This window comes from Toxorhynchites rutilus, chromosome 2 (genome assembly GCF_029784135.1).
Source record: "Toxorhynchites rutilus septentrionalis strain SRP chromosome 2, ASM2978413v1, whole genome shotgun sequence".
Classification (NCBI taxonomy): Eukaryota; Metazoa; Arthropoda; class Insecta; order Diptera; family Culicidae; genus Toxorhynchites; species Toxorhynchites rutilus.
Genome location: NC_073745.1, coordinates 244,980,097 through 244,993,906, shown reverse-complemented (window position 1 = coordinate 244,993,906; position 13,810 = coordinate 244,980,097). Strand labels below are relative to the sequence as shown.

General features: G+C 39.6%; 2 protein-coding genes and 1 pseudogene across 2 annotated transcripts; 1 reads left to right on the top strand and 2 right to left on the bottom strand.

Moving 5' to 3' along the window:
- Positions 1-2,835: 2,835 nt before the first annotated feature.
- On the bottom strand, positions 2,836-2,964 carry LOC129772147 (U4 spliceosomal RNA; annotated as a pseudogene).
- A 6,936-nt stretch (positions 2,965-9,900) lies between these two features.
- Positions 9,901-10,334, bottom strand: LOC129770720 (cuticle protein 19-like). Its single transcript, XM_055773715.1, has 2 exons — positions 10,294-10,334; positions 9,901-10,241 (listed from the first exon to the last, which is right to left on the bottom strand). Exons 1-2 carry the CDS (start codon positions 10,300-10,302, stop codon positions 9,936-9,938), a joined length of 315 nt encoding a protein of 104 aa, XP_055629690.1. The 5' UTR covers positions 10,303-10,334; the 3' UTR covers positions 9,901-9,935.
- A 380-nt stretch (positions 10,335-10,714) lies between these two features.
- LOC129771923 (cuticle protein 19-like) lies at positions 10,715-11,106 on the top strand. The gene is made up of 2 exons (XM_055776071.1): positions 10,715-10,747; positions 10,801-11,106. Exons 1-2 carry the CDS (start codon positions 10,736-10,738, stop codon positions 11,104-11,106), a joined length of 318 nt encoding a protein of 105 aa, XP_055632046.1. The 5' UTR covers positions 10,715-10,735.
- The last annotated feature ends 2,704 nt before the right edge of the window (positions 11,107-13,810 follow it).

Here is a 13,810-nt window from a genome sequence, read left to right as displayed (position 1 = left end):
AAGGCATATGTATCGACTGAATGCCTTCCGTGTTGAAGTGTTACTGGAATCACCTGGTAGTATATCTCGTTTGCTGAGGACTTGTGAATATTGCAGTTGGCTTCAAGCGGAACTGTAGCGGACGTATTACGAGGTGTTGGTTTCATGTCTGGATTCGAGTGTAACATTCTGTGGTGGTGCTTGTTACATCCACTCAAGCCGCACCTCCTAGATCGTCTGCAATCTTTAACCATATGTCCGGTGCCTAGACATCCGAAACATATTTTACATTGTACTGCCAATCGACATCTCTTCTGGATGTTTGATTTCTTAAATTCCGTGCAATCGAAGATTTTATGTATATTCGAGCAAACCGGACACTTCATGCGTGGCATTTCTTGATGGACGTGTATCTGGCTTCTAACTGTAGAAGGTAGAGGAGAAGCCATATTCCTCATTATTTTGGCGTGAGGTTTCAGCCAGTTACTCATTTCTTCTAAAGATGGGGCATCACCAGTCATCATTCTATGGCGTGTCCATTCTATTTGCAGGTTGTAAGGTAGTCTCTTAACTAGGTCTTCTATTAACCTCGCATCTAGTAGGTAACCTCTTTGATTTATGATCGTCATGTTTGCCACCATATTTTCTAAAGCATCTGACATTTCGATTATTATTGATCTACTTTCTCTTTTAAGCTTCTGTAGATCGTGCAGTAGTTCCTCATATATGAATTTAGGGTTTCCGAAATTTTCCTCTAGTCTCTCTATTATACTCGGAACATTTTCCGAGTTTATAAATAGTTGCTGCACGCTTCTAGCTGCGCGTCCTTCAAGGGCAGCTTCAAGTCTGGAGAGATTTTCATGATTGGAAAACGCACATTCTCTCGTGCTGACTTCGTAGATCCTTTTGAATTTAGCCCAATCTTTGGGCGACCCGCTGAATTTTGGCAAGGGAGTCAAAGCTTGCCTCTTCATTAGAATCGTAAAATCTCCATGCTGTGGAGCTGGCATCATTGCACTCTGCTCCCAGCCAATTGATGGACCGGATCTCATTGGTAGTGGTGTTTGAATCGTTGCTCGGTCACGTTGTTGCCCGGAGATATTGATTAGGGGTTCAGTTGACTGCGCTTGCGCCGGAGAGCATGGTAATTCTGTTTGTCGCTGTGTTGCTATTGTCGTTGCGCCCACGACTAAAGCGTTGAGTGATGCCTGCATTGTTACTATTTCCTTTTTTAATGTGGTTATGTTGTTGCGTTCGCTAACATGCATCTCAGCTAGTTGTGTAACTAGATTCGTCAGCTCCTCTATCTGTTTTTGTTCCCTCGAATTAGTTGAGGGATGAGACGCTGCAGGTGCCTGTGCCTTTCCCTCACTTTCGTTTGTTTTGGTAGGGGAACAAAGCGAGCATACTAAATAGGTTTCCTCTTCAGTGGGTGTATGTCCTACACAGGAATGATGATAATTCCTTTTGCACTGTCTGCATTGGACCAGATTGTCTAGTTCAATTTTCTTGCCACATGCATCACAGCACGGGCGTGATGATCTCGTAAAGCTTGATATCATTATTCCTGAGTGAGGAGCCTGGTTGCCGTCACTCGATGTTTAAACTGTGTTATAATGCGCAAGTGGCGAGGCGCCTGGTTGCCTTCGCCTTGTCTTAAACCAAGCGTGGCGCCTAGTTGCCTACGCTGATTTCAAACGTTGCACAATATTCGTCTTCCGGCCCTCGTGACCGGATTACAGTTGATGTTGACGAGGCGCCTGGTTGCCTTCGTCCAACTATGCCTGACTGGCGATCGGTCTGTTTATAAAGCTGGACTTGTTTCAACAAGATGCCGATTTCTACGGCCTAATTTGTCCGTCTTTCAGGACCTAATTTCTGTTTCTTGAAATGCGCAATTTGCCTCTTGGCTAAATGGTGATGTCCACAGACAACCTCACCTTGTTCGTCTTTACAAGACCGAACCTCTCCGTTCAACGACGGGCGCAAATCAATTTAACAGGATTCTCAACTCAACCGAGCGTGTTGTGAGTTCGTACAGTGTCTTTAGGAAAAGACTCCTCTCTGGAGCCACCAAATGTGGCTGCAGGGTATCGTGCTGATTACGCTGGAGGAAAGATCCTCTCTGGAGCCACCAAATGTGGCTGCAGTTCGAGATCGTGCTGATGACACGAAGGGAAAGCCCTTTACTGGACGCTATGTGGTAGGCCAGATCACGTAGAGCGCATAACGAGTATGCGCCTACTGGTGCGATCCGGTAGTACCGCGTCACTTGGGAGTTTGGCCGGGCGGAGCCAAGGGAAGGAAAAGGGAGAGGAAGGGTGGTTGGAATTTCGGATCTTTGGAGGAGGGGTGTTCAATACTTACCAGCGCTTGTTGCGCTGGGATCTGCCGGCGATGATGTCCAGGGTGCTCCCGATGGTGTCCAGGATGCTCGGGCGATGTCCAGGGTTGTGATACGTTTATGACAAAAAAAAGAGGGGTTCGGTACTTCGCCACGACGCTCCTACGTCCGTGGTATGGTTGAGAGTGTCCAGTTGAGAGTGCGTTTATTCTGTTCAAGTTTTCTCTTATATACAGACATTGCCTTCTTATCTACCCCAGAAGGGCGTAGCATAAGAGAGAGAAAATTACAATTATTTATTCTAAGCCAGACGGGCGAACGAGGGATGATTATTAACACGCTCGCAGGCGTGTTATCTTTTCCTCTCCGTTTTATTACTTATTGTCCTAGCTCGGAGATAGGCTCCGTTTATAGCACCCATAGTGCTCTCTTTTTGTGATTTCTCCCGTCCTTCGGTATTTACGATCGGAGATAGGCTCTGATCGTAAACACATTACGTCGTTTTGCTTATTTTTGTTTTGTTCTCCTTCCCGGCGGGTTATCGCTGGCCGGAGGAGTTTTATGATATTTAGGTTTTCAGCTAGCAATAATCGCACTTCGGAAAAACCTCATTAGTTACGATAAAGCCACTGCGCAAGCTATTCTGTGTATTTAGGATAGAGCGCGATCTAAGCATCCGCTCTATCGTTCTCGCCATGAATCACGCTCTAAAGGCATGATCCGTGCGGCGACAATACCCATATTAATTGGGATTTGAGAAAATATGTAGCCCGCCATTTGGTAGTGGCAGCCATCTTGGATTTGCATTTTCATAAATAACTGTGTTCTACAGACAAGCCCTTTCCTTTTGATACCCTTTTTAAAGGGGTTTCGACATAATATGTAGTCCACCATTTTGTAGTGGCAGCCATCTTGGATTTGCATTTTTCGTAAATTACTGTGTTCTACTAGTCAAGCCCTCTCATTCGATACCCATAGTAATAGAGTTTTGAGAAAATATGTAGCCCGCCATTTGGTAGTGGCAGCGATCTTGGATTTGCATTTTCATAAATTACTGTGTTCTACTAGTCAAGCCCTTTCATTTGATACCCATATTAACGGGGGCTTGACATAATATGTAGTCCATCATTTTGTAGTGGCAGCCATCTTGGATTTGAATTTTTCATAAATAACCGTGTTCTTCTAGCCAAACCCTTTCATTTGATACCCATATTAATAAGGTTTTGAGAAAATATACAGTTCGCCATTTTGTAGTGGCAGCCATCTTGGATTTGTATTTTTCATAAATAACAGCCATCTTGGATTTGCATTTTCCATAAATAACTATGTTCTACTAGTCAAGCACTTTCATTTGATACCTATATTGATGGGGTTTTAGAAAACCCATATCGATGAGGTTTTGAGAAAATATGGGATCCGCCATTTTGTAGCGGCCGCCATCTTGAATTTTCAAGATCATAAAATACGCAGTTTTATAATGACTGCAGAGATAAAGTTGTGTTCCAAATTTCAGATCAATCGGTCAACAGAAAGGGGGTCAAAGTTCTATTAATGTGGGTCAACGCTACAGGCAAACACGTTACAAAGTTACAAACATACACACATATAAACAGATTACAGGGCAAGCTAAATAAAACCGTTTAAAAATGGAGTGATGTCTGTCTGTCTTTCTGTTTTTCTGTCTTTCTGTCTATCTGTCTATCTGTCTATCTGACTTTCTGTCTTTCTGTCTTTCTGTCTTTCTGTCTTTTTGTCTTTCTGTCTTTCTGTCTTGCTGTCTTTCTGTCTTTCTGTCTTTCTGTCTTTCTGTCTTTCTGTCTTTCTGTCTTTCTGTCTTTCTGTCTTTCTGTCTTTCTGTCTTTCTGTCTTTCTGTCTTTCTGTCTTTCTGTCTTTCTGTCTTTCTGTCTTTCTGTCTTTCTGTCTTTCTGTCTTTCTGTCTTTCTGTCTTTCTGTCTTTCTGTCTTTCTGTCTTTCTGTCTTTCTGTCTTTCTGTCTTTCTGTCTTTCTGTCTTTCTGTCTTTCTGTCTTTCTGTCTTTCTGTCTTTCTGTCTTTCTGTCTTTCTGTCTTTCTGTCTTTCTGTCTTTCTGTCTTTCTGTCTTTCTGTCTTTCTGTCTTTCTGTCTTTCTGTCTTTCTGTCTTTCTGTCTTTCTGTCTTTCTGTCTTTCTGTCTTTCTGTCTTTCTGTCTTTCTGTCTTTCTGTCTTTCTGTCTTTCTGTCTTTCTGTCTTTCTGTCTTTCTGTCTTTCTGTCTTTCTGTCTTTCTGTCTTTCTGTCTTTCTGTCTTTCTGTCTTTCTGTCTTTCTGTCTTTCTGTCTTTCTGTCTTTCTGTCTTTCTGTCTTTCTGTCTTTCTGTCTTTCTGTCTTTCTGTCTTTCTGTCTTTCTGTCTTTCTGTCTTTCTGTCTTTCTGTCTTTCTGTCTTTCTGTCTTTCTGTCTTTCTGTCTTTCTGTCTTTCTGTCTTTCTGTCTTTCTGTCTTTCTGTCTTTCTGTCTTTCTGTCTTTCTGTCTTTCTGTCTTTCTGTCTTTCTGTCTTTCTGTCTTTCTGTCTTTCTGTCTTTCTGTCTTTCTGTCTTTCTGTCTTTCTGTCTTTCTGTCTTTCTGTCTTTCTGTCTTTCTCTCTTTCTCTCTTTCTCTCTTTCTGTCTTTCTGTCTTTCTGTCTTTCTGTCTTTCTGTCTTTCTGTCTTTCTGTCTTTCTGTCTTTCTGTCTTTCTGTCTTTCTGTCTTTCTGTCTTTCTGTCTTTCTGTCTTTCTGTCTTTCTGTCTTTCTGTCTTTCTGTCTTTCTGTCTTTCTGTCTTTCTGTCTTTCTGTCTTTCTGTCTTTCTGTCTTTCTGTCTTTCTGTCTTTCTGTCTTTCTGTCTTTCTGTCTTTCTGTCTTTCTGTCTTTCTGTCTTTCTGTCTTTCTGTCTTTCTGTCTTTCTGTCTTTCTGTCTTTCTGTCTTTCTGTCTTTCTGTCTTTCTGTCTTTCTGTCTTTCTGCCTTTCTGTCTTTCTGCCTTTCTGTCTTTCTGTCTTTCTGTCTTTCTGTCTTTCTGTCTTTCTGTCTTTCTGTCTTTCTGTCTTTCTGTCTTTCTGTCTTTCTGTCTTTCTGTCTTTCTGTCTTTCTGTCTTTCTGTCTTTCTGTCTTTCTGTCTTTCTGTCTTTCTGTCTTTCTGTCTTTCTGTCTTTCTGTCTTTCTGTCTTTCTGTCTTTCTGTCTTTCTGTCTTTCTGTCTTTCTGTCTTTCTGTCTTTCTGTCTTTCTGTCTTTCTGTCTTTCTGTCTTTCTGTCTTTCTGTCTTTCTGTCTTTCTGTCTTTCTGTCTTTCTGTCTTTCTGTCTTTCTGTCTTTCTGTCTTTCTGTCTTTCTGTCTTTCTGTCTTTCTGTCTTTCTGTCTTTCTGTCTTTCTGTCTTTCTGTCTTTCTGTCTTTCTGTCTTTCTGTCTTTCTGTCTTTCTGTCTTTCTGTCTTTCTGTCTTTCTGTCTTTCTGTCTTTCTGTCTTTCTGTCTTTCTGTCTTTCTGTCTTTCTGTCTTTCTGTCTTTCTGTCTTTCTGTCTTTCTGTCTTTCTGTCTTTCTGTCTTTCTGTCTTTCTGTCTTGCTGTCTTTCTGTCTTTCTGTCTTGCTGTCTTTCTGTCTTTCTGTCTTTCTGTCTTTCTGTCTTTCTGTCTTTCTGTCTTTCTGTCTTTCTGTCTTTCTGTCTTTCTGTCTTTCTGTCTTTCTGTCTTTCTGTCTTTCTGTCTTTCTGTCTTTCTGTCTTTCTGTCTTTCTGTCTTTCTGTCTTTCTGTCTTTCTGTCTTGCTGTCTTTCTGTCTTTCTGTCTTTCTGTCTTTCTGTCTTTCTGTCTTTCTGTCTTTCTGTCTTTCTGTCTTTCTGTCTTTCTGTCTTTCTGTCTGTCTGATTCTTATGGACTCGGAAACTACTGAACAGATCGACATGAAAATTGGTATGTAGGGGTTTTTGGGGTCGGGGAAGGTTCTTATGATAGTTCGAGACCCCTCCCCCCTCTCTAAGGGGGGGCTGCCATACAAATGAAACACAAATTTCTGCATTACTCGAGAATTAATCAAGCAAATGAAACCAAATAAGGCATATGGAGGCTTTGGGGTGCAATACATGTTTTTACGGTGGTGAGACACTCCACCCCTCTCTCAAAGGGGGGGCTGCCATACAAATGAAAAACAAATTTCTGCATTACTCGAGAATTAATCAAGCAAATGAAACGAAATTTGGCATATGGAGGATTTAGGGTGCAATAAATGTTTTTACGGTGGTTGGACACTCTACCTCTTTAAGGGGGGCTACCATACAAATGAAACACAAATTTCTGCATAACTCGAAAACTATTCAAGCAAATGGAGCCGAATATGGCATGTGAAGGTTTTTGAATATGATAAATGTTTCTATGTTGGTATGGCACCCCTTCCTCCTCTGAAATGGAGAGGGGTCCCGTAAAAATAATTACAACCAAACATGACAATTGAAATTTTTTTCGACATAGGACTACGTCTTTCATTTTTATACTGGGGTGTAAGTTCAAAGTTTCGAAAACGAAAGTGTTACGCCGGAGAACGAGATTTCGAGCGGAGCTATTACTCCTAAACAACTGAACGAAATGGTATGATTAACACTTCATTCGAAAGATAAAATGTCTATGCGTTCTATGCTTGTTACTATTTGATCCAAAAACTTGTTTCAATAGCCTTAAGATTGCTTTCAAAACAGGCTATTGAAATCACACCAATCGGTATAAAAGCGAGTGTTGCTCGGAAATCCACTCAGTTATGATTGCGTAACGATTGAGGTACCATCGCTGGAATGAATGGATGTTTCCCTAACACAGACTTGAAAACCATGGAACCTGGGGAAATTGGCATTGCAAATGAGATGCAATCAGCGGGTACTTATGTACTTGTTTGCGCTTTTGCAAATCGGAATGCTTCCCTAACACAGACTTCTGAATCATGGAGCCAAGGGAAATCGGCATTGCAAAATATATACAAGCAGCGGGTGCTTTTGTACTCGCTTGTATTCCTGCAAATCGGAATGTTTCCCTAACACAGATTTCAAAACCATGGAGCGTGGGGAAATTTGCATTGCAAATGAGATGCAAGCTACGACTAAGTACTCGCTTGCATTTTTGCAAACCTGAATGTGTTTTCCCAACACCGATTCCGAAACCAATGAATTGAGAAAATCAGCATTGCAGATCTCGTCAGTACTTTTATACCCCCATACATTTTTACACTCCGGAATTCATTTTGCTAACACGGTCTTCAAAAGCGGGTACAAATGCAACACTTTGGCTCGGTTATTCAAGACTACATATACCTTCATGTCACTAGCTCACTGAACTTCTACACATACCGTTTGATGATTAGGCATGATTAGTATGATTAGTAAATTGTTTCATTTATTTACTAGTTTAATAAATAGTTTAATCAATACATACATACAAAAGATAGCTCCTCCGCAGCGGCGATATCGTACCCAATGAGGAACATCCGAGGTGTGATCATTTCTAATTGAAAAAACACAAAAGGTTACTGAGCCAACGGCAGTCCTACGTCAACCTTGCGGTTATATCATAGATATAACCCATCCATAGTTTTTTAATGTGATAAAACGCATTCCTATATCTTCTTCTATCTATATAAATAAAAATGGATCACCGAATGTGTTGATAAGAGCAAAACTCGAGAAAGGAATTGTCCAATTTAGGGTTGTTCTTGTTCTATCATATTTTCTGTATCAAACATTTATTCCATGCTACGGAGAAACATGTTATTTGCAAGTGGTTGAAAAATATTGAACGAGAATTGTGTCTGAAAATAATCTGATATTATAACGACGAGTTTTGGTTGAAGTACTAGGAATTTTATAGTAAAAGGAATTTTATAGTAAAAGGAATTTGAAAGGGTAGATTAGAAAATCAATCAATGAACAGTTCTGCGATTGGACCTATGAACGTGCGCTTAGGAAAAAACGTGAATGTTATAACGAAAAATAAATTTTGGGCGGGATGAAGTTTGCCGGGTCAGCTAGTTATAGATAAAAATAGCATTTCCCCTTCGTTGCCACGTTGTCCGGAAAAAAATGTTTATGGGCGGTTGCAATAACTTTATATCCAGGTGATGTGTATTAAGTATCATATAGCCATTAGTGCTCTCTTGGGATGTTCTTGTAGCTGCTTTAGTGAACTGATCTCATTGGGTGCTAAGTTCTGCTTATGTATAAAAAAGGGAAAGGAAAATGGATATGTGCATTCGAGGAAGTGAAGTGGCCTTTAAGGAAGATATACATATATTAAGATCGCGACTACTCAAGCTGTCACAATCTGATATGCGTGAGTATACCCTTTCGAGCCTCTAAATCAGCAGCCAGTCAAATTCTTTATTTGTATTCGTATATTACCAAACAACATTCCCGATATCATGATATCCTGGACCAACATTGCATACATTGTTAGTAGCAAGACCTACACGATTAAAACGTAAATTGAGCATGAATTGATTGGAGAACACACAATGCAACAACTGACAAATGCCTATTACCGGCAAATGGAAAATAATTCATAATACTCATTGATTAACATTGTGAACTAATGCCCGAATGTAGACAAAAAGATTGCTTGTTGCGGCATGGAGGAAATCGAGTGATTATTGCAATTGAAAAACATACCCATTTTAATCGTCAAATTGTTGAACGTTGTTCTACTATATTTTCTGGTCGCGTTTCGAGCCAAAAAATAGCTGGTTAAATTTCCTGTCTAATGGTATACTACACAACATATGTCGCAATAACGATTTTGAGTAATATGCGTTTGAAAACTCTTAATGAATCGTTACATTTTTCGTAGAGTTACCCCCTATATATAGAAATCAAAGACATAGCCTTATGTCAAACAACTGAGCGGTTGATACATAATTAGAATAGTTACAAGCAAATGAAGTGAGGGGGTTAAAAGAAGTTGTGCCATGGCGTACACGATACACGATCCAGCCGAAATCGAACAAATTCTGAATTAGTAAAGATGTCGCTATCGCATTGACCTCGAAACAGTCAAAAACATGTTCTTTGACAAAATGGCGGCCGTTTTTTCAAATAGAAAAAAAAGGTTTATGCGATAGAAACATGCATACAGATTGTATTCATATAAATGCGACATAAATCGGTTAAGTAGAACTTGAGATATCGTGTACGCTAGTTTGAAAAAAAAAATAGTTTCTCGTTTGAATTTCATTGTTATGGTCGTAACAGGTTAGATTCCGCATCACTAAAATGGCTCTAACTCGGTAAATAATAGGATTTACGATAAGTCTTTTCTAGGGTAGATTCTTGAATGCCTAAACTACAGAAATATGAGGGGAAATATTTCTAGACTAGAATATTGCGATAAGTCCATTATTACTATGGATGAAAACGAATTAATAGTCATCGAAATTGTTTCAAGTTCTTCGAAAATAATATCCGATCCGATCCGAAATAACCGATCATACAAATTTGTCTCTCTTCCGCTTGTGTAGCATATTTCTTGTTTGTCATTCGATATTTTGTCTTAATTTTCTTATAATGATTGAAACAGTAAATAACTTGCGCTATTTTTTATTTACAATGCAAACAATGTTTAACAATCTTCTCAATGCTTCTGGTCAATGTTAGCATAGCTCTCTCCGTGTGGGTGCTTTCCGTGTCCTTCACGCTGGACATGAGCCTGGAATCCGGCCTTATGGTCCGAGGTGTAGTCAACGACACGATGGGTTCCATCGGCTTCATCCAGAGTGTACTGTCCCTTCACAGCATGCCCATCGCGAGATTCCCACTGGCTCTTGTGATCCTTGGTGTGTCCATCCTTAACACCATATTCGAATTTGTACTTGGGATCGGTGTGATGATCGTCAACGGCGGCAACGATGACGGCCAAGCAAGCAATCAGAGCAATTAGCTGTTGATAAGAAAATGTAAATTTATTCTTCGAAAACTAAGATCATGCAAACCTTAAGCATTTTGATAAATTGATTGGTACTGTTGGCTGGCAAGAGCTGAACTGGTGATGATCCGAGGTGCAACAGAATATTTATACACTTCGAAAATGCAAAACGAGATTCAACATCTTCGTTTTGATTTGTGCTTCCTCCCGGTGGGAGGAATCGAATTTACTGCATATCACACGCTTAGTTCATAATTAGCAACACGGTACCTATGAATGGTTTTCGTTATTCAAATATCAATCACTTGGAAGTGGGTAAGAAATGCAAAATTGTTTCGTGCATATAGGCGAAAAACGAACGCTCACATTTGACCATCGCGTACGGCAAGTCTAAAAACAAATGAAAGGTCACTGCATATGGAGCATGAATATAAATATTTCGCGGTAATTCTCCGACATTATCAGTTTAACTTCTGCGATCAAACAGAAAAGACATTTTTTCAAAAATCATGATGTTCAAAGTTCGTATTGAAATCTTTTTCTCATTACACATTTATCAAATATAGTATTATAGGTCTTCGTTCTCGTTGCCTGTTTGGCCGTCATCGTTGCTGCCGTTGACGATCATCACACCGATCCTAAGTATAAATTCGAGTACGGTGTTAAGGATGGACATACCAAGGACCACAAGAGCCAGTGGGAATCTCGCGATGGGCATGCCGTGAAGGGACAGTACACTCTGGACGAAGCCGATGGAACCCATCGTGTTGTTGATTATACCTCGGACCATAAGGCTGGATTCCAGGCTCATGTTCAGCGCGAAGGACACGGCAAGCACCCACACGGAGAAAGCTATGCCAACATTGATCAGAAGCACTGAATGGGGCTCCGAAGATTTTTGGAAATAAAGCAGTTTTGAATGTATAAAAATATTTTGAAAATCATTGAATCACAAAATAAGCGCACTTCGTGGGTTATGTGACTCGGGTACACAGATGGGTTTGAATGGAGCTCGCTTCATGAACGCTATATTGATATGCGGTAGTGGGAAAAAATATACAATGATTCGAATTTACCAGGGGGATAGGAATAGTTTTCTTGCGATGAAAATGAAAATAATGTGGTTATAGAGCAATCCCAGGCCAAATAAATCGGCTGTAAATTCAACCATTTCCACATTACGTTTTATCCTAAGACATACCGCCCCCGAAATATAGCCAAATTCATATGACGAAAAATATGTTCATAACAACGTAAAAATGCCTAGTAGTGCTGAACCCACCGACTGAGATTTTGAGATTGTATAGAAATTTCACAAGCATGATTTTCTTTATGTAAAATCCCGAGATTATATCATATCCCGAGAACGGTTAGTCTTAGGAAAACACGCACAATTTTTCAAGAAGAATTGTTAGTAAATTCAATATGTTATAAGACTTTTCTTAAAGGGTTACGATTTGGCAAAATTGAATTATTATTGAATTATTGAATTTTAATATTTTAGCTAGACAGTTGGATTCCGAGTTTAGAATTTTTCATAAAATCAATCATTTTAAATGCGCAATTATGAAAAAAAAATAGTCGCAACGAAAAATGTTTGTATACCAATGTTTATCGTTCATCGTAATTCGAACGCTGCAGCGACGACAAAAAAAAGTGGCCAGCGTCTTCGAGGAAGCTGTAACCTCTCCGTCCATGATGTTGAAAACAAGCTGGGAGTATAATCTACAACCGTGCATCGAACTGAAAACTCAATCGAACTCGCTGCCCAATCGAGAAATATTACACCATCGTCAACCGAAGCCTGAAAAAGACCCAAAATACTATTAACCCCTTCGTATACGATTTAATTTTCAAAAGACCGGACCAAATGCAAATGATTCGATAGGTCACGCATCGAGTAATTTCACTACTTTGCTGTGCGTCTTAGCGCCTTATGATATGCAAGCGCACCACGAGAGAGACTCGATGTTGCACGTTTTGGTACAATGCTACGAAACTTTAGAAACTTTAGAAATAACCATTCTACCAGTTTGGTCGCCCTGAAATTATTTTTTTCATGTAGAATCATTTGACGATTATTGTTTGATGATTCATTCTTGTCCCCTCAGAACAATACATGCTCGAGATAACTGCAGTTATCATCCTTAGTGGAAAAAGTTTTGCTACTGGTGAGCGAAACCAAATCACAGACAAAATTCCAGAACATTTATTTTCTTTGTGAGCCTATGATAGCCTAGTTTAATGATTCCCCACACAATTGTGTAGCTCAGAACTTTAATGGAATGGCGTAAGTTTGATGCAATTATTGCAATGCTAGAGACATCAGCGAGTCAGTAATTTGGTCGCGTCCCCAGCTCAATCCGAAACTAAGACACGTGAGACTTTAAACTTCTCTAGTTAATTCGTTTCTAACCTTCAAAAAGACGCTTGGAAAACTTTACTTTTTCCACGTATTACTCCTCAGTGCCTCACCGTCCAACTCGCCCAGCAACTCGCCCAGAACTGAACAAATAAAAGCACCTTTTTCAAAAGCTATAAAATGTTTGTATGTATGGAAGCAGACATCTCTTTCTCTCAGCCTGCACGTCAGCTTGGTATTGTATCCAAAACAAAATGTCCAAACGAAGTCAACGGGGATCGAACCAAAGACGGCTGGAATGCAAAGCTGTTTTACACGACCACGCTATCCACATAGCTACTGGTGCTGTTGCATAAATGTGTGACAATATTACACCTCATTATAAAATTAAGTTGAAAAGAGTTGTCTAAGAGTAAAAAGGAGAACAAAACGTGAATATATATTATTTTCGGTCTGGGCCGTGTATGTGGCAATGTATGCGAAAAGCTTTAATGCGTGCTTATTTGCAATATGTCTCTTCATATTGCTCTTCTATTGCAATAGCATATATACACCATTCTATACTAGTATAGAAGCACATTTTCTGTTATTTTTAAGCTCATTAAATACAAGAAAATCGGGATGTCAAAACATGTGCTAAAAATAATTTTGGGTGTACCTTCTCACAGAACATACTGAACAATGATCTAAAATGAATGAGGCCCTGTAATTTTCTCACTAAAACATTTCACTAAAAATTTCAAATGGACTGTTTCCTGATTGCTGACTTTTGCTTATTTTGTTGTTTGTTGTTTTGACAACAACGCGACTCCCGCGTCGCAACGTAAAAAATGGTAGGTGTGTACACTGCCGTTCTACGAATAGTTGTCCCATGTCACTTTTTGACAATTTTCACTTTTCTTCATAGACCGATGTTTTATGCCTTATCTTCTGTAGAAACAAAAAAAAATAGTTTGTTCCAAGCTTTTCAAAAAGAACATTAAGCTCAATTGTCCTATGTTGATATTCTAAGCATTACCGTCCCACCATGTATGTTGTTTTTATGTTACGCTTTGAGCAGAGCTAATGCACTCATTCCTGGTTTGGAAGAGCAAAATAGTTCTCAAACCTATAAAAAAAGTTTAACAGAACACGTGCACACCTTATTATGGAATACCTAATGAAATGACATTTATATTCCGTAAAGGTGTTACAGATCGCTCACTTCTTTATAAAACGATGT